Here is a 21,703-nt window from a genome sequence, read left to right as displayed (position 1 = left end):
GGTTGTCTAGATGAGCGATTGCTGTACGCGACTTTCGTAGCTCAAATGGGAGCTTTAAATGCGCTAGAACCCCCTTCGCAAGACCCTCGTTGATAGCAGTACGAATAGGAACTGAAGAAGCTATCCTGGGTAAATAATTTCAATAAATAATAATAATAATGCTGAACGAACGTTCACGACACAATCTTATGCCAAAATTCAGTGTATGCAAAAAATACCGGAAAGTTGAAATAAACAACAAATCGTACTTAAAATAAACAATTTATTTTTCACGGCCATAAAAATTTTTGACGATGGACGAGATATTAACATATACAAACAGTAGTCATCATCAAGCGGTCTTTTGTACAATGAAAAAATAACCTACTATACTGACGACAAACTGGGTGGGGAAATTGAAAAAGCAAAAACAAAAAAAGCTCCTTTATCACGTTGTTAAGAAATACACAATATGGCTGTCGGTGACGCAATGGGAGAGGACAAGGACTTTTTGTCGTTCATATAGCACATTCACACACAAAAAATTTAATTATATGGTAAAAATAAAAATTAAAATTTTACGACAATATTTTAAGCGTATTTTTAAGGAGACTATTCACAAAATATCCCAATAAAATTCGGATTCGTAAAAAATAAAAGAAAGAAAAAAAAACAAACAACAACTCTTTTATACAGGTACGGGAAGCTCAAATTCAAGTATAAACAAAATTCTGCAAACTCCCTTTTACTTCACAGGAATTCTGTTAAATTGATACATCGGTTAAGTTGTTAAACTTGCAGTGTAACTTGTCAAACTTTTACTATTAGTTTCAAATTCGAGTTAAGTTAGTAAATTTGAAAACTGCGAAATTAAATACGGAAGTTTCTTGGTGAAAACTGCGAAAAACTTACCTAAGTAAAAATCGAATATACGAAAGAGATTGCGCTAACTGAACACTAGAAAGCAGGGAGTCGCAGAAGAATATATCTATGGACTATTAAACATTATTTCGTTAATTCTGCACTGTAAAAAAGACAATTACTAAGAAACTAGAAGTTACGTCCTTGCCGACAATCCCATTCACAGAGCAACGACTGAAGCGTTTTTTATTATAACTTATTTTTTTGTCGTCGAAAGAAGGAAGAATTCTGTATATAAAAAAACGACCTCTTTTCTCTTCTACAAGTTAACGAAACAAGAAAATATGACTGACTGGGGAATAAAATTTTCACTGTTTTAATACAAAATCTATGTTAATCCTTCGCAGTAGTAAATATATAATGTTAATACTAAACAACTTTTGTCTATAGTACAAATTCTAATATTTGACACTGAAGTGAATCTGCTTCAGGGTCATCGAGTCCTCCAGTAGCATTATCTATTAGAATACCTTAAAAACAATCTCACATCTAAAATATGACGACTGTGGATTCAAAATATACCAGTAATTTATCCGTGATTCTTTAACACGAAATCATTCAGAACAGCCCAAGGGGTGGGAGGCTGTTACATTGTGATCCTTGTTAGGTGGCACGGTAATAAATACATGATTTTTCTTTATAAATAACGATTTTGTCAGTTGCGATAAAAGCAACCAAGGCGTTGGCCATTTATGAGTATATAGGTAATCCATTAACTCTAGGCGAAGAGTTTTGTCAAAGTCGTTCCACAAATGTTATTAGTGAGTCCTTATCTTCTGATTCCATAGTATTCATTGAAACGTCAGTATCTTGTATAGGTGCAAGACCGCCGTCTGAGCGAACAGACGAAGGCTGCTGAATGTTAGTCGAAGGATCGATATGATTAGAAGGCGAATTTGTTTGGTGCATAGGTGACGTTAGAGGTTGTGTGTACGACGCAGGAGATTGCTGGTGCTGTTGAGGTGACATCACCGGACGTGGAGAAGGCACCGGAATGTTGGGTGACGGTGACATGGCTTGGCGTGGAGACGGGTTGGGCATTTGTTGCATATGAGATTGTTGCATCTGCGCTTGTTGCATCTGCGGTTGCTGCATTTGCGGTTGCGGAGGTGACATAATATTTGGTTGCGGAGACATCATTTGATGATTGTTCATAACTGGTGTCACACGACCTGCCGCAGCAGCAGCCATCATTTGTGACGATGGTTGATTTGGGTTCGGCATAATACCTGACCCTGGTGGTGGCATTTCTTGTGAGAATTGTCGATTCATCATTCGTGGATTGGTCTGGTTAGCCATTTGATTCGGAAAACCAGGACCAGCATTTATATTCACCATTCTTCTTTGCATTTGCATTTGAAATCGTTTTTGCTGAATTGTCCATGGTCCTGTGTTTCTTGCATGCATACCCTGAGGATTTAACATAAAATTGTTACCAACTTTCATGCCTCTTGCTTGAAAGTATTGAAGTACTTTTTGATTGTTCATAAGATTAGGATTACCACCACCACCACGACCCATTGCCTGAATCAGCTGAGCCATTAATTGTGAATTTGGGTTCATATTTGGTGGCATGGGGGACACCTGGCCCATTCCATTTGGTTGTTGTTGCTGTTGTATATTACCCATAGGCCCCATTGGTCCCATGTTGGGAATTTGTGGAAACATTGTTTGTCTTTGTTGATCTTTGTGCAACATCGACCAATCATTTCCATTCATTTGGTTCACCATGACCTGTGGATTACTTTGAGTGAATACGTTGGGTCCAGGCATTGGCTGTCCAGGCATAGGCTGCTGGAAACTATTTTGGCTTGTAAATCGCTGACCCTGGTTTTGCATCATGTTGTTAATCATCACCATGTTAGGCTGCTGTTGGGTTGGTGGAGCAGATACATTGGGTGGAACCGTACAGGGCGGCAGCGCCATCGTAGGCATGGGTTTTGGTTGAGCTATTGGAATTTGAGGTGAAGGTCCTGGACGTTGAACATTCGTTTGCATAGGATGAGGTGATGGCTGCATTCCCGGTTGCGGAATAGGCTGTTGACTTCGATTCATTGCAGCAATACGTCGGCGCAGAATTTGACGTTGATGTAGTTTTTGTTGTAATTGTTGTTGTTGCAGTTTTGCTTTGATATGCACACAATAGGGAACTAAACAATTAGCCTGTGTGCATGTCTTGGCATGGTAGCAGCACAATGCGATAAGTTGTTTACAAATCGGACAACTGTGGTTGTTCTTTCGTTTACAACTCTTTGCATGCGACACCACTTTCTTCATCTTGATGCAGCTCTGAGACTGACAATGTTTCTCGTCGCAATACGTAGCATGTTCTAAAGATTTAATACATCTTTCTATTGACTGCCGTCTGGCTTCTTGAGCAGTAACCGCCGTTTTCTTGTCTCCTGGCGCGTCACCTTCGATATCTAATCCAAGTTTCTCCATCTTATGTTCGTGACCTTTATCTTTATAGCAAACCGTACATAGATCGAAATCCTAAAATACGAGAAGTTGACAGTAGATCACTGAACTAGTTATCTACAAAAAGAACACCGTAGAAATGTATCATAAATAAAGCATTATATATACACAATAAATTCCAAAATTTACCTCGCAGACAGTGCAGTGATATCTTGTTATGATCTGGTTTTTACATAAATTACAGTTGTACACGAATCTGTCCGAGCCTTGATTATGCAATTCGACCAACATGGCCATTGTGGAAAACTTAGCCCGTCGCAGGCTGGAAAACTCCCAATGCTTGTCCCTTGACAGGGTTAAGAACGCATCTCTTCCTTCCATTATATCGCAACTAAGTGTTGGATCGGGGTCTTCGATTTTCGCTGTAGGTTCTTCTCCACGCAGGTAAAACCGAATGACGAAGAATACCTATACATGGAGAAATTTCAAGTGTTTAAAACACGTACACTAGATTATAAAATTGACATTTATGATAACAAATACAATTTTGAGCATGTATACGAGGAGCATAGACGTTACCTCTTTGTATTTGTCCATAGTTGCAAAAATACGTTGAGAGAGTTCACAGGTTCCCATATTATTGGCAGCTGACTTTTTTGCAGGGGTCTTGTTCAATTTGTTTTTCTTTGTAGTTTTCTTGCTACCACGTTTGTTGCTACCTTTCGTCTTTTTCCCACTAGCAGAAACGTTCTAAAAGTAAAAGGACGCGTCAAGACATTCAAATAAAAAAATGCAGTGGATCCTCTCTACAGCGGAGATCTTCTAAAACAGAAACCTAAGACTGACAGTTCAAGTTGTTTCGGAAGATTTCTGTCAAACGGGAAATTAACCTCTACAAAGCGAAATTAGAAGCCATCTTTTAACCTATTCACTTATATCTTTCTAAACATTTTAAACGCCCACCACCTCTATATCCGTATAATTAGTTGCTTTTAGTTTCGATCGAGTCAATGGCCCTCTTCCAACAAGCAATAATTATACATTGGACTAAAATTCGTAAGTGTGTAAAAGATAAGACAAAATCTCTTCAAAGCGGCCGACATGTTTGGCCCGCAAATGTTTGCTTTAAAAAGGTTTCACTGTATCCAAGTATTTCCAAAGACCTAGGTAGCATGTTAGCGTAACATAAAATGAGAAAAACAATTCGAACAATTTAATAGCCCTTTCTTTATAAACAAAATCGAAATTATAAGTGGTAGAAATTTAAAAATTACAGTACCTCGAATGTATTATTTTTTTTCATTTAAAAAAAAAGGGTTTGTCTTACCAAATCGTCAGTTTGAGCTTCTTCGCTATTCTCTGCTTCGATGGCTGCGGCTTGAATGATTGCTTCGCTTTTCTTACGATCCTCCTCTTCTTGTTCACGAATACTTTCTTCGATATTACTAGGCCAAAAGTCACCTTCAAAATAGGGCAACTGGGTTGGGCTGTTTGTTTTGTCATCTAACGCTTGTGTAAATATATCCTAAACGCAACAATAGTTATGTCACACAGCCTCGTACGAGCTACTAGAAAATATATATTCAAGAGACTTACTTTGTACTCCACAATTATCGAATCACTTTGTGATTTATCTAGCATTTTCTTATACCATTCAACCAGTCTTTTTTGCTTCGGAATCTTTTGATCAACTGGATGACAATGAAAGATATAATCGTCTCCCTCGCCGGGAGGACAAGACCAAATGTGCGCCCAATGAAAGCTAAACAAGATTCGAATGCGTCAAAAATTATCATTCGTGTTACCACTAGAAAAATTAACTGTAAAAACAAAACATACCCTCTTTTCTTGCAGAAGTCGAAATAGCTAGTCAAGATCTCATGGTACACATTAGTCCTCAAACTCCGAGGGCGAAAAAAATACACACTGTCCAAATACGACAGGTATATACGATTCGTATTCGGGGCGGGACAATCCGACCCAAATTCCTGTGTGTGCATCCCAAAGAAACAAACATCAACACCATCAATCTCCTCGAATGCAAACAGAGCACGAGCACGATACGGAAACGACTCAGGGAATTGGTCATGATACCTAAAAAGTGCAAAAAATATGATATACTAAAGATTAGAATAAAAGTTAATTAGCGGTAGTCGGAGTGCAACATCGAAGATAACTGTGAAAATAGTACACCATTAACATCGATAATACCTTTGGCGCATCCCTGGCTTCACTTCCACCTTCTTATCCACACTGCTTACGATTCGAATATGAACATAGCCTGCCTCATCGTTTTCTTGACCTTTTAAGTAGATGTTAACTGCTTTTTCGATGTGTGCACCGAGCTTGGTTTGTGGTAAGCGACTTGCATTAAATTTGTTGTCTTTTCTTTTACCCATTCCTTTTGCTTTGCGACAAGCATCACACACGTATCTATAAAAAAAATTGTAACTTTAAAAGTTTAAATTTACCACGAGTACAAGGTGCAGAAAATTTTCAATTATAATATTGAAATTAAATAGCTTTCTGTTCTTGACACGGTAAACTTTAATGAAGGCTACACAAGCTATTTCCCCTTTTAAAAATACTCGAACTTAAGTTCGAATAACAACAACAATGGTGAACAAAAAGAAAAGTTGCAGTAGCTTACCCATTCTCCCAAATAAAGTCCAAATGTAGCACGCACACTTGATGCATTTTCCGACAACATTCAGTACATTCAATGAATCTATAAAAAGCCAAGTATGTAAAAATAGTCCTTTGAATTAAAACGGAGCAGAAAAAGTCTTGACAATAAAACAACTACAAAGTAGATCACGTCACATATTGTTGTAACTTACGGTTCCAGGTCCAAGTGATCATTTTTTTGCTTCATAAAGTCAGATTTGTTCACAACACTAAAAAAAGATATGTTATAACATGTTGTAATAATTTTACGCAAGGAAAAAATAGCAGTATCGTCACATACAACAGCTGAGGAGATAAGATAAATAATGGCTGCTTTACCTGCTGCTGCCCAGCCCCGAATCATCGCCTAAATCTATGGTTTCACCATGGAATTCTTTCCAACATTTTTCACAATAGTGATATCTAAAGCGAAACAAACAGTTTAGAAAAATATTATAAAAGTCGAATATACTAAAGCTCAGTTTGTTAGCTGTTGATTCACAAAAAACAAAATACCTGTTTTGATAGGTGTAGTAGGCACTATCCCGAGGAATCGAACAAAGACTTTTGCCATAACAATATAACATTTGCGGGTTGAAAGCGTACTAAATAAGGTGAAAATATATAAATATATACATACAGCAAAGACGTTTTCATGCCATTTAAAAGAATTTTGAGATTTTACCCTACCTTTTTACCACAACAATAACCAAGGGACTTCATTACAGGATCGATTTCTGCTTCGAAAATCTCGTAGAGCTATAAAAAATAACATTGAAGCATTTAAAGTAGTAATTGTTGTAACAAGCCATGACATTTGTGTTATACAAGGAAATTTATGCCTACCCTTGTGCAATATTTGTACACTTTGGTTGTCTTCTTGTTGTACAGCCAGGCATTCTCAAACATCAGCCTCACGTCATCAGAAAACTAAAGAATAAAAAGGAGAGAATGTTTTGCAGACGTCCACATTAAAATTTATTACATATTGGTTATCTTTTTTGAAGTAATGACCTAAAATCTCAGTAAAAACTTACACCCCATGGATCCTTGTATTCACCTCCTTCCAATTTCTTTTTGATGAGTGATAAGTCCATTGGTTTTCTCACAATTGTGAAATAATCCTGCATGCAAATGAGGACATACATTAATACATTTAATAGTCGCACAGTTTCACTACATAAGAACGGTCTTAAAAGAACAACGTATAATTTAAATGGTCATATTTACCGGTATTCCTAGAAACTCAGGATTAACAGGCTGTAAAAACGGTCCAGATTCTGGATCCATATCATGAATTTTATGAAATATAGGCATTAACTTTTCAACAAGCTCCTCAGTCGTCCATACTAAAAATAGGAAATATAAGTAAAATGAGAAATATAAGTAAAATGAGAAATATAAGTAAAATAAGAAATATAAGTAAAATGAGAAATATAAGTAAAATAAGAAATATAAGTAAAATGAGAAATATAAGTAAAATGAGAAATGTATATAAATAAGTAAAATAAGAAATATAAGTAAAATAAGAAATATATATAAATAAGTAAAATAAGAAATATAAGTAAAATAAGAAATATATATAAATAAGTAAAATAAGAAATATAAGTAAAAATACCTACCTTATATTTCAGGAATTAACGAGGCATAAAATTAACGCGATTTTTAAAAATTCACGTTTATTAAATTTCTCTTATTCATGTGTAAAAAATTTAATTCAAAACCTGTAATTAAAGTTTTACATTTTCCTAATATGCAATCGTTACGTGGCGTTAATTTTGTGCCTGGTTAAATAGTTAAAAAGGATGAAATGAAATAGAAAATGTGTTTGTGATATGCACCTTTAGCATTCTTCGGCTTTTCTTCAGGTTTTGGAGTAAGAGATGGTGATGGTGATGCAACAGTTTCTGTTTTAACAGCAGTACTCAATGTTGCCATGCTAGACGAAGTCGTGGCTGTTGAAGTCATTGGTGATGAAGAACTAGGTGGTGTTATATTTGTTTCCATTTTGACTTCCACATTGCTTTTACTTTTCACCTCATCAAGAGTCATTGGGGAATTTACTTTCATGTTTAACGGAGAATTAGATGGCTCAGATTTGATTTCTTGTTTTATATTTTGGATTTGCATCGGTGAATGTGGTTTTTGTTGATTTTGATTTGGCATAAACATCGCATTTTGATTATTTGAATTGGGTATTGATTCTTCTGATTTTACTTGATTTGGCATTAATGTTGAAGGTGGCGGTGTAAGAGAATTTTGAAGCATTTGAGAATGCTGTTGCAATTGTTGCTGCTTTTGTTGTTGTGCTTGTTGTTGTTGTTGTTGCAATTGCTGCTGCAGCTGCGGAGAAAAAGGGTTGAGTTGATTCATTTGATTTTGCTGATTTATTTGCATTTGGATATTGTGTAGAGATGAATTTCTTTGATTTTGTGAGTTCTACAAAAAACCACGTGAAATATTAATTTTTTCAAAGCTGAAGCAAGGTTGATAATACTAAATATAAAAATTGAATAATAATGTGTCAAAAGTTCTTTAATTTTAGCAAAATCTTATTTTATGTTACCTGTGAGCGCATCTGTGCATCATAAAGTGTTTTTTGCAAAGCAGCTTTTTTCCTTGGAGTCATACCACCGTTTGTGAGTAGATTATTTGAGGAAAGCAAATTGGATTGGTTGATGTTTGGCATATTTCCTTGACCAGGTTGTTGACCAGAAGAATTATTAAATGAGTTATTATTACTATTGTTACTATTATTTAAAAAGTCGGGAATTGAATTTTGCATGTTTGACATATTCTGTTGATTCTGATTATGCTGCTGACCAGGAAAAGGAAGGTTCATATTACCAGACGAAACTTGATTCATGCCTTGATTCATCATCAAATTACCTGGAATCATGGCATTTTGCCCATTCATAGTATTGTGACCTGTAGTAATTGCAATAAATTAAATAAATTAAATGGATATATAGACATTGTGAAAAATAAAATTGCATTACTAACTTATGTGTATCACTTTCCAGAAAAATTGAAAGAATGTTTACCAAATTTATCTCTTCCCGGCAGGTAAATATGATATATGTGATAGGCCATACCACATTTATTGCTAGTCAAAATAATTCAACTTGATGAAGTGTTATGCCACGGAAGCTTTCTTTTGCAGGGTTTAAGGGTAAATTTGAAATTATTAGACAAGCTTGGACTGTCACAACTTTTTGTATGTAAACTCCACTGATTTGAATAAGGTGAATAGTGAGACACTTATACCTTAATTCAAACAAAAATCTGTCCCTGTTCTGAATCTAACATGGTTTTAACGAAGCGTCTGTTAATTTGTAAAAGTAAAAATTGCTTCTAAACCTTCTATTGACTTGGAGTAAAACAGGTAAGTAATAAAAGAAAAGAAGAATGACTATGCATAAGTAATTTCTCAATACCTGCAATGTCAGTTGTAGCAGTTTTGTAATACCTAACATCTTGTATAAAATTAATCCTAGGTTTAAAACTTCTAAGGACTCTACCAGAAAAATTACTTTTCTCAAATTTTCATGTTTTTCCAAACAGCCTCAATTAGATGTTCTTTATACGACCAGTCAGTCAATTTTTTATTTTCACTTATCGTGACTTGTATTAAATGTAAATTGCCCTGACTTGCATAAGTAAAATTGATTCTAACTAAAAAAAAAACTTTCAAGCGTATGTTTAATTTGCACTTACGTACTTAAACAAAATTTACTAAATTTTCAGACTTTTTACTGACTTTTTGATGGAAATTTTGAAGTTCTCTCATTTTCTAGGTTTTTTAGGGTGTTAGCCACCCTGTGTTGATGATTTTTAATTTAGGGTTCATTCTTATTTAAAAATATTGCTTTAAATATTTGTAATTTATCAAGATAAACATAAAAAGTCGGATCTAGAAATTTATTTCTCACCTTGCACGTTTCTCAAGTTTGCATTTCTTATTCGCTCCAAACGTTTTTCCTCCAATTCCTTTTGGATCTTGTAAATTTTTTCTGCAAGAAGGTGAAAATAATCCTCCTAAAATAAAGAGTGAAAAACATTACAAAACACAACAGTAATTTCTACATTGTATCATTTAAACAAACAAACAAAAAACTGTTTCAGGCCAGGCTGTGAGCAAAACTAATGTGTGGTACATCCCACCCAATAAACTTGCATGGTGTGTAACCTTTCCTATTTCTTTTTAAGAGAAGTTATTTTCGCAGACAATATCAGTTTTTGCTCTTACGAGAATTAATTTTTGCAAAAGTTGTATTTGGGATATTTGGCAAGAAGAAATTTTCATGACACAAAATGAAAATCGTAAAATTTTATGAAAATTACTTCCTATGAAAACTACTTCTCTTAAGGTGTACAAAAATGACGAGTGTTTCACATTTTAAAAATTAAACTAAAAATATTTTTTTGTGTGATTATAAATAAATAAAGAACAAAATGTCATTTTCTATTTAAACTTTGCAGTAAAAGTCCCTTTTCAAATTATCAAGTTCATTTCCAGTAGGGTGATATTTTTATTGTTATGTTTACATTTTTTAAATAGCTGTAGGTGTTATTAACCTGTATTTCAAAGCCTATTGCCCAGGTAAATTATTAAAAACTGTTGAAAATTCATTCTTTTTTATATTTTGGTGCTCTTAACCAACAGTTGGTCACTCAAAATGTAAAAAAATGCAATAATAAGACACATGCAGCTATATTTTTCCTGTTGTTGCAATTTATTTTATCGTACACACTAGGAACACAGTAACAAAAATGGATAACAAAAGTATAAAAATTTAAAAAGTTTAAATTTTTCTTGTTACAGATGTTTTGTATTAACTATTGTATCGTTTATTTATATTCTGTTTGGTTTGTTAACACATATTTACATAACGGAATGATTCGTTGTACCAAAACCCTTATTAAGAAGTATGAGAAGTATTTTAAAGAAAATACTTCTCATACGGTAGGACAGTTTTAATTGCGCGTTCTTTCGCGAACTAAACAATTATGTCATGTGAAGTGCATTCTAGGACGATATGTCTGTGTAATCCATCTTAAATATGACAGGGAAATAAGAAATAAAAATACCTTATTAGCAGCCGTGCTATACATGTCATCCTCAACTTTTTGCGCATATTGGACTAAATTTTCCATTTGTTTCGTTTTCAATGTATTTGGGTCGTTAACTCCCTTAGGAATAATTGCTGATACCCTAAAAAAAAATTTATTTTAGTACTTGTTGGTAGAAGTGGCTTAGGCTAAAAAACATCCATTTAAGTATAACAGCTTAAAACATATCAAACTTACAATCTTTCAACTAGGTGTTTCCTTTGACTTGTTGTGACAGATTTATGCCAGGCTTCCTTGTCTTCTTTGTTGTTATTGCTTTGATTGCTACAAATAAAAAGCAAACTCGTGAAACAAAAAACATTTGTATGTACATTAAAACAGACACTCAAATTTTACAAATTTTTAGCAAATCACTCCCCCTGTACAAAACACACACTCCAGCAAACAGTGTATTCTAATTTTTAGTTTACAATTTTTTACTGTACTTATTTTAGCAGTTTTTACACAATGACATAAAAGTTAGTGTGTATGGAAGCAACAAAAAAGATAAGGTTAATGATTTTGGCTAACTTACCCCATATTTACACCATCTGCATTAGTTGGATCAGTTACACCTAAAATTAAATTTTAATTATTAAATTTTTTACAAAGACACAATCAATTTGAAGTCTAAAAAAACAATACAGTGCGGTATGCAAAAAGGATAATAACATGTTCAACTGTCCAAAAGCGACTATTTGAACTTCACATAGGTGGACTTCCTTCACATCACCTTCCTTATTAAGAGTGTTTTTTAAAAAAATATTTTAACAAAATATTTTACCACTGTTTAACTGTGGTCGAGTTCCATTGAAGTTTGCAAACGGATTCATTCCAGTATCATTTGACATACCAACTGGCCTTCTACCATTGGGTGGACCATTTTTTAAAGGTAAACAAACAGGGCAGTCAGTGCGAGTACAAAACTTCCAGTGAGATATAATTTGACGAGATGATGCACAATGGGCAACTAAAAATAGATTAAAATATGAGAAAAAAAAAGGAAAACATTTTGAAAGGACTTAACCCAGGCAAATTTGAACATCAGTTGATTTTGGAGACTATATTTCAGTTTGCTTTGTTTAATTCAGTTAATTAAACGTTTGTTCTGTATTTTGATAAATAACTTTGAATTGATATATACAACATTTATTAACACAATGGTTTTTCACAAGGAATAAAAAGATTTTGTAGTTTTCTTTTTTTCATTTTGCAAAATAGCTTTAGATACTAACCATGCTATACTAATGCCAAGAAATATTTCAAATCAATTGGTAAACCTTAGTAATGTAATTAGTAGTGTCATGTTATTTACATACCTTGACAAGTCTTGCCAGCCTTGCAGACAGTCATGTGATTCAACACACCTTTCATTGTTCTACAATGTGGTAAGTCACAAGGTTTGTAATCACCATTTGGGGCTTGTTGTTCACGGCGTTGGCATTTATGGGCATGTAGTAACAAAACAAGTTGCTGCTGAATTAAACGTTTCTTTTCGGGGTCAGCAGTAGTAGTAGGATGCGGACCAGAGTTATGTTGTGTTGGATTATTATTCTGTGGATTCTAAATACAATTTATTTAAATAAACATTCACACAATTTATTATGGGAGATATGACATAAAGGGATACCCAAGCTTTTTTATATACCATTGACATTGATTGATCATTTCCCATGTTTCCAAGATTCCCCATTCGTTGCATTGGAACATCCATTACATTCTGGTTTGGTGGTGGTCTATTCATGTTTGAACCCAATGGATTCATGCCCATGTTAGGCTGTTGATACCCTGCTGGTCCATTTATGATATTGTTTGGATTCATGCCAGGATTCATTTCACCAAAATTATTTCGCATCTGATTAGGCTGTAGTTAAAGAATACATTGATGTAATATTTAACATATACAATGTTGATGTAATTTCTATTTTATTTATCAATTTGCTTACTCAGGGTGTTAGCTAAGAACTTACGCTGGAACGCTAGCCATGCTGCAAAATTTGGAAATTCTATGGTCTTAAAAACAAGGCAATTTTTTGAGATTTTAGGGAGTGTGTGGTGTGATGGATCCACCACACACTCGAATAAATTCAAATAAATTCAACTCAAATTTTGTGCATGTGATCTTAAAAATTGAATAGTAAAAAAGTTTTGGCATGAGGAACACACATGGTGCATATTACAGCATGACCAATGACATCAACCCATATACAAACAAGTTAGTCACAAAGAGAGTCAATAATTAAACTTTGCAACTATCTGCAGGATACATAATATTTAAGTTAAATATCAGAAAATCAGACAGCTGCTAAAATCATTACCTAAAACAACATTATATGCCATTATTGTCAATTTCTGCATATATCTTTTAGTTATTTTATTTAGTTATTTTTATGCTTAAATAATTGATTTTTTTTCTCTAAAGGCCTACCATAACAAAGATTAAAATATTGCAGTGTTTCTTTATAAAACCCTGAAAAATATAGATCACACAAAGCCTAAATGTGGATAATTTCTCAAAAAATCACAGGAGGGTGAATGTATAAAGCATAAATGCTTGTTATAAAATAATACAAACTCTATTGAATGGACTTTAAAATTGCTACATTTTTACCATTTTAGTAACTAGTGTAGTCGCAAGTAAAAACAAACCAACTAAATAGGCTTCAAAAAAAATTAAATCTGGTCTGACACTTCACATTTTTGTAAATCTCATAATTGGGGGAAGCTTTCACAGACATGAGGGTTTACGCATGCAATAACTCCAATGCAATAAATTTTTGTAAACTTTCATTCTCAGAAAGATTATCGGTATCTGTATCTGTAATAACAAGCCTTTCACACAATGGTTTGCATATGCCTTGTTCTTCTGATTTAATTTTTAACACTGACCAAAGATCATTATCTTTTTTTAAATTGCCTACAAACACTTTAATTTTATTTAACTGGCCTGCTACAACTTTTTAAGTCTTTTTGCAAGAATGTACTCTTCGTAAAAAAATTTATGTATGCTTCATTGTTGCAAGCTTTGACAAATAATAAAGAAATTTTGATTGAAAATCAATCTTTAGTTGGAAAAAATAAAAGAACTCTAAGCAGTAGTTTTTGTACTCAATAAAACAGAATGTTTGCTGATAATACACACAATGCTTAATAAACGTTAAGGTACAATAAGGATCAAACCTTACAGTGTAATCCTTAATTCACAATAAAATAAGAATAAAATGTCTCTGCAAAGCCCTGTCTTGGCCAATACCAAATTGTGGTAAATAAAACAAACCAAATAGGTAGATAATAAAAAATCTACTTACCATTCTAGGCATACCAAGTACAGCAGAGCCTCCGAGTGGGTTATTTATCATAATGGGGTCTTGATTATTATCAGGCATTCCCATGTTGTTTATGTGTCCACCCATCAACTGGTTCATTGAAGCATTATTCATTGGGTTGAAATTATTTGGAATATTTTGCATCTTCATACGAAAGTGCAAGTTATTATTATAAAGTCTATTGTTTACCATCTGCATGTTATTTCCAAATCCTTGATTAGGATTGAATGTTTGGCCCATCATTGGTGTGTTTTGTCCCATGCCTGCCATTGAACTGGCCATACTCATTGGTCCATTAAACATAGAATTCGATGACATAGTTTGCATTAATGTCATTGCAGAATTATTATTCATCAGAGAACTTTGCATAGGATTATTAGCAAAAGATGTTGGCATTGAGTTTACCATAGATGAAGCGATGGAACTAGATAATGGTGTTGATGCTTGCATTGTTCCCATTGATGCCTGACCAGCTCTAATTGAAACTGGGTTAAGCATTGGGGTAGCAGGGGTTGGCATAGCAGTAGTGCTAACAGGTCCCTGAGGAGGTCTATTTTGTGTAAACCAAGTCATATCAGGCCGAGGACTCTGCATTCCAACGTTTTTTGCAGCACCCCCATTAACATTCAGCTGGTTTCCACTAACATTTAACTGGTTTCCACTGACATTCATTTGGTTAGCATTAACATTCATTTGATTACCACTGACAGTATTTCCTGATCCACCCTTAACAAGAGATGCTGATAGTGATGTAGGTCCATTTTGCATAACATTGTCTGTTGAAGAATCAATGTTATTTGAGTCAAATGGTTCCAGACTGCTGAGTAAATCACTCCCATTACTCATAACATTATCATTTCCTTCATTTGTAATGATTTCATCTGGTAATTCGTTAAGAATATCATAGCTGAAGCCTGCATGAAAAGCGAATAAGACATAATTAGTGGGCACACAAATTTATTGGGCATTCAACCAGATGTGGTAGAATAAAGTGTATTAATAAAAGTTATTGTGCATACAGATAAAATAAAAATTGTAAGATCTGCAAATATGGAGCTGCCAAATTAAAAAAAACCCTCTAAACGTGTCACACCCACAGTTATATTTTAAACCCACTTACCATACCTAGTACAGTGGAGATGGAAATTACAACTCATAAATCTTGGTTTCTATCTGGCGTTAAATTGCAGAAAGCATGTGCTGTAATTGTAGCTAATTTTTAAATGCCTAATGAAAACGTTGACAAGCAATTGGTGCGTCGATTTGATTTGATATTTTAACTTAACATAGTACAAATACACTACAAAAAATTAAGCATCAATGCGTTCTGGAGAAGGTATCCAAATCCAAATAGGTGAAAAGTGTAAAAAATGACCAACCTTATTAACAAAAGTTAAACCTTAATTTTAATGGAAATGTCATTGTGCTAAATACTTGTTAATGAATTTTAATGTCAAAAATTAGAGCAAAAAAATAACACAAATTAACTCCGCATAAACCATGCGTAAGCTATTTGGTGCAAATCAGTATTTGGTATACTTGTATTCCAATTCCAAATATGCACATCTATCTACCTATCTATATAATAATACGCCAGTTCTGTCTGTCTGTGACTTTTGCAAAGTGGATAAAATTTCTTTGATAAAGTCTATAAAACATTGTCTATAAATTTGTTCTGTAAATTACCAAACTTTGACGTTAAAGCAATATTGACGTCAAAGGAAAGTATATTAAGATTAGTGAAGCCATTGCATTGCACTTTTAAATTTAAGGCTAAATAACTTGGAAACGGGTGGAAATAACTGACGTCATCTCCTGCGTAGGTAACTAGGGACCACCTTTGACCAATTTGGGTAAGTTTCCCAAACCTGGGTCCCTGAATCCGCTTCGGGAATGGACGGGTTGATGACGTCATCAAAAAACCTTCAAACCCTAATATCTCTGCAACCGTTTGTCAAAAATACACGATCCTATACATTTTCTTGATCAGCGTTTCAAGATCTATACGATGAAGGCAACAGGCATACACATTTCTGAAAAAAAAGTTTTGTGTTCTGACATGTCTCTGCTGACGTCATCAAAATTTAAATGACGGTTATTTTTCTCTGTTATCCTGCCTAAGTGGATTTTTCCACGGGCCTTATCGACTAGTCTATTAAATAATAGGCTTCACAAGCCTGAAGTTTTTTGTGTTAATGCTTTAAAAAACGCATGACAATTTAGCATAAAGACTGGGACCAATTAGATCACATTTGATGTATGTTTCCTGTGTCAAATTTGGGATTAATAGAACCTATTAAGGCAAAAGCACGACACAAGTAGCACTACACAATCATCCGTCCATGCAGCACATTTTACACTGGAAACAGAAATGTGCGCACAAATTCAAAAGGGTGGCGATTCAAACAAATTCATTTTTTAAAAATCATTACACAGTGCAGTGCTTACAGCTCTTGAAAAAGTCAAAATGATTTTGACTTTTAAAATTGATCAGTGCATTCAAAAGCACTTTTAAATACTGCACAATATTGAGCAACTATAATGCTTGAATCTACATGCTAAAAGATTAACGTGGACTTTTGGCTTTGTATTATTTTTTATTAATATTGGTTGTAAGAATTGGACATGTCTTTTCACATGCGGAATTTAACATAGCTATACATTTTGTCATAGCTTTGTCAAGCCGGCTTACAAATCAAAGAAAATGAAAGGTGAACAAGATTTGATGAAAAATTAAAAAAAAAAAAAACTTTAGGAAATAAATACAATTTATATATACCTGCATCTGTGTTTGGTGTTTCCAGAGGAGAATCAGGTCTTGGTCTCTTTGATGGAGGACCTTTAGTTTCTCCTATCAAATCAGGTTCGCTAATCATTTCTGTGTTTTATGTATTTTTTAAAGGTTTTGTCTATAAAAATATTTTAACTAAAATTTGATCATAGAGGAACCACATCCACTTATTTTCATGATTTGGTATTGTTTGTGGCTCTTCCCAATACATAAAAATCCAACAAGGGTAATTTCTCTATTCTTCATCCAAAACGCATAAAAACAATCAATGAAGTACCATCATGGCTGCCATTACTTAGTCACAAGCAGGCAGCTATGAGCGTTGCTTTTTCGTTAAAAATGCCATAAACTAAACCTTTGTAGGTTAAAATACAGATTATCATCAAAAGATAAATGTTTCTGCAGTATTGAATCTGAAAGTCGGCTGACAAAAGAGGGTAAAAACCCTAAGAAGTTGATTTTCTTGCCGAAAAAAAATTCATCAAAATCTTCTGAAGAAAACTTTACCAAAGAATATCAAGCGAAACATAGCCTTTGCGGGGTATCCAAAAGGAAAATTCGTCACTTCGCATGAATTAGCATAAATTACCTTAATAGTCTTTCGGTTGTCCGTGCTGGCCTATCAAAGCGAAATATTGAGAAAATTTTAGCCCTATTTTTCATCAATTTATTAACAATGAGTAAATATTCTGCATAATTTGATATACTCCAAATATATTTTGTAAAATGTTGTGCCAATTATTTCAAGTTTGATGCTCATCCTTAAAAGTACGTTAGGCACAAACTTTCGGAGACATTTTTAGAGTTTAACCTACTCGGTTTTCATACGCGACAAATATAATTTATTTTCCCGACATGTCGAAAATTCTCCGACTTTCCTTACAAAAAATATAAAAACAACGTCCTAGTACCGCCAGCTAAAAAAAACAAAGCATAAGGTGGTCTGCTCATTTAACTTCGCCGGCCCGCACTTAGTATTTCGCGTTGGACGTGATGAAGGCCACAATTTCTAGTCTTTCTGGTCTTCATAGCATAAGGTCCAACCCAATTTTCGATCCCAAGTTTCAGTCCAGTGGCATTTAGGTTAGAACTGCTTTAATGCAAAATTTTTTATATAAGACGACCTATCACCTATCTCTGACTATCTTATCTATCTGTTGTAGCTTAGTAGCTAGCTTGCTACGACGTCGATGGCAGTACGGCACTTTACCCCACCAGGTAAACTATATAAGACATGCCCCAATCTTGGCACAAGACTCCTGTTTGCTTACACACATAATTGAAACATGTCAACTGGGTTCTGAGAATTTCTATTATGTAGTGCAAGTTAGCTATAGGCAAGCCTTTTTAAAAAACAATTTAAAGTGAGAGGGTGTTGTGTTATGAGGGCAAGCCGGGGTGAATTGAACTCTCACAAATTATCCCTGACTGGAAATTATCCCCAAAGAAACCTGAATCAACCCTAAAGACCTTTTTTAAACATTTATTACCATGCATAATTTATTCTTGTAATGTCGAGCAGTGGTAGTCAACAATCGAAATAAGGATTTGCAGTTCGCAAAATGCGAATTTTTTTTTAATTACTGTGACCCAACTATCATCAAAAATGTGAATCAAAATTTCAATATATGACCTCTTTTTTAAAAGAATAAAAACAACAACAGCCATGACTAGTGAGCAGTCAAGACATCGTGTGCAAGCACAACTTTAATGCACCGTATTTGTTTTTGCTTATTATTTGGACGGCCCATTTTTTTCTTCTTGGGGCATCTCTCTTAATCTTGTTTTCACTGCTTCTCTATCGACTTGAAAGTGAAACGTGGAGAACCATTGGGAATGAAGTTTACCCTTTTCTCCAATTTACGTCTGTAACATAAATTCAAGCAAGTAAATGCAAATTTTTATTCAGTCGTTCTGCAATGTATTCAGTACATAAAATTTTACTTTTAGATATGGTAGATTGAAGTCATAATCACACAAGGGTTGTTTCAAGGAAAGGATATTTTGATTCGCTGTTTGCTCCAATTTATAACAAATTGATGAAAAACGTTTCGCAATGTCAAAAACGATTTTGCGAACCATTTATTTTACGTTAATTCGATCCCTGGTAGTGGAAGAGTCCTGAAAAGAACTGTTTTTTATATCATTTATTCGATTAATAGCTGTAATAAAATTCCACAAATAATAAACTAAGAGTACAACGACAAAATAGCACCTTCCTTCTTCTCCGTAAAATTTAAATGACAACAATGAGCTCGCAAGCGTTGCTTTTTAGGCGCAATTTGGGTGGTTACAGATGAAAATCTTTAAAAAAACAGAAAAAACTCCTGTGGTCGCCCTCACATTTGCAGCGCTTTCGGTGAGTCGGCACCCTCTATCAATTTTGTTTTAATTCAAATACAAAAAGACTTTAAAGCATCTTAACAAGGTAATAAGTATTTCATTTGTCAGATTGCCCCTTTTTTTAGATCAGGTGACATATTCAATTTGTATGTTTAATATGTTCAATTTAATAAATGTGAACTAGCTAGAAGTATATACTCCAGCATATACACAATTTTTTCCTTATCAACCAATTTAACATGTTTAAAAAGTTGAATTGATTGTAGAATTTTTCACACATGCTAGTTTTTCAGCTCAATTTTTTGAAAATATACAAGAAGTTTTTCTTTTTGTCTATTAAACCCTTTGTGTTTAAAAACTATCAAAAAAATGGATGTGGAAGAAGTTGTACCAACACTCAAAAATGCCAGCACAAAAGAACTTTCACCACTTTTTTTGATAACAAAAAAATTATGAAATGAAAAATAATACCAGAAATGATGAGCTGCTAAATCCCAAATGGAAATTTTATCAAAGTGTTCTTAGGTATTATTAAAATCTTACTCCTTAACAACTGTATAAGTCTGATATTTTTCTAGTGAATATAATTAGCCACTCTAATAAATTGGTAAATTCGGGATAAATTTCAATTAAGAAATAGCTGTTTAACGGCTCCCGACCACACTGAATTAACCCTGTATTCACATTCAAATTGAATTAACCAATCATAATGTGTCTTGTCAATGTGAAAAGATAGTAGCTGATATATTTAGAATGTGTTAATGTAAGAACAGCTTTTGCATGGTGCATACAAGATTGTGTCATTTTTTGTATTATTTTTTAGTCTTTGTTGATTGTTACCTCAAGGTAAATACTTCCTTATTTTATAGCCAAAGTAATAGTATAAAAGTATAAAGTATTAACAATGGCTCCTCAACTGAGAAATCTGCTTCAGCGAAAAGTGGTGACACAAATTGGTACTGGCCTTGTCTTAGCCACCACGTGTGCATTTGGATGGAAATACGGATATGCCGAGCCAAAGAAAGCAAAATATACTGCCTTCTACAAAGATTATGATGCGGATAAAGCAGCACGCGAATTTGAAGCCGAATTAGCAAAAGCTGGCAAATGAATTTACAACCTCATAAAATATTATTTTTTGTGTATGTTCGACAGTAGTATTTAGACAAAAAAGTTCTGTTTTGATATTTGTTGCTTATTTATTCACCGTTGGAACAAGTCTGTGCCTCTAATATATCTACACATAAGCTATGCGTTGGCTTGTACAGCAGTTTATAAGGCCAAGTTAGATGCAGAGAGAAGCACTTGCTATTTTGTTGAGAAGGGAAGACCGGCATAGCAAAGTGTTTATGTAGGGAGTCAGTTAGAAACGATGAGCGGTGAGCTACTCCCGCTAAGCATCTAATGTCGTTGGCAGTGACGATTCTGACTGGGGCATCGATGACGGAAACACACTCACTTTTTCAACAAAAGTACAAATGCAAGTAAACCAAAAAAACGCAAATTAACAAGTTTTATATGCATTGAATGCGTTTTTGTTATCGGAGCGCCACTCAGAGTCGTCACTGTCATCGTCAGCCTTTATCTAGAAACTCGATCACCCTCGGTCTATTTTTTTTCCTTTTTTTAGAATAAAATTCTGCGATTTATCTTAACAAATATTTTGCGAGAATAAACTTTAACATGATCTCTATCCGCATCGTGTGAACATTGCCTAGTCAGGAAATTGTAGGTAAGAAGTGTATACGTAGCGATAAACATGTTTTGGCTTGTACAGAGGAGGGGAAAAGCGAAAGAGTTATTGTTGCTTAACACTGAGTTTGATCGGAATAACGATGATGCAGTTTTGATGAATGTTCTGATGAAATCAAATGTTCTTATGAATCTGTTGTTGGAATTAATAATTTTTGTGAATGTCCTGTTGACATCAATTTAGGATGGATGACGAAATATCTTAAACTATTTGTCTTCACCTATCTATGTCATATGAATAGTGTTACACTATTCACTATAAAAAATATCCTGTAAGTATATCCCGCTGGAATTTCAGGTTGAAAAAAAAATTTGATGTTGAAATCCTTACTTGATACTTGATAAAAATATGAAATCTCCAATTTCATACAGCAAACAAACAAACAACCTGTTA

At 34.0% G+C, this 21,703-nt stretch overlaps 1 protein-coding gene and 1 long non-coding RNA gene across 2 annotated transcripts; one reads left to right on the top strand and one right to left on the bottom strand.

Annotated features, from left to right (window-relative positions):
* Positions 1-248: 248 nt before the first annotated feature.
* LOC130655698 (histone acetyltransferase p300-like) lies at positions 249-17,739 on the bottom strand. Its single transcript, XM_057458481.1, has 26 exons — positions 17,203-17,739; positions 14,406-15,337; positions 12,746-12,961; positions 12,417-12,660; positions 11,882-12,067; positions 11,633-11,672; positions 11,296-11,382; positions 11,077-11,200; positions 9,918-10,023; positions 8,552-8,913; positions 7,827-8,424; positions 7,216-7,334; positions 7,023-7,109; positions 6,832-6,915; positions 6,676-6,744; positions 6,502-6,590; positions 6,325-6,408; positions 6,159-6,215; positions 5,969-6,046; positions 5,530-5,751; positions 5,158-5,412; positions 4,915-5,080; positions 4,646-4,843; positions 3,898-4,068; positions 3,508-3,786; positions 249-3,393 (listed from the first exon to the last, which is right to left on the bottom strand). Exons 1-26 carry the CDS (start codon positions 17,297-17,299, stop codon positions 1,636-1,638), a joined length of 6,708 nt encoding a protein of 2,235 aa, XP_057314464.1. The 5' UTR covers positions 17,300-17,739; the 3' UTR covers positions 249-1,635.
* Positions 17,740-18,146: 407 nt separating this feature from the next.
* LOC130655700 (uncharacterized) lies at positions 18,147-20,744 on the top strand. Its single transcript, XR_008984726.1, has 2 exons — positions 18,147-18,297; positions 19,165-20,744. It is a non-coding gene; the product is annotated as an uncharacterized LOC130655700 (long non-coding RNA).
* Positions 20,745-21,703: the final 959 nt, after the last annotated feature.

This window comes from Hydractinia symbiolongicarpus, chromosome 8, assembly GCF_029227915.1.
Source record: "Hydractinia symbiolongicarpus strain clone_291-10 chromosome 8, HSymV2.1, whole genome shotgun sequence".
NCBI lineage: Eukaryota > Metazoa > Cnidaria > Hydrozoa > Anthoathecata > Hydractiniidae > Hydractinia > Hydractinia symbiolongicarpus.
This window is presented reverse-complemented; position numbering and strand designations above follow the sequence as displayed.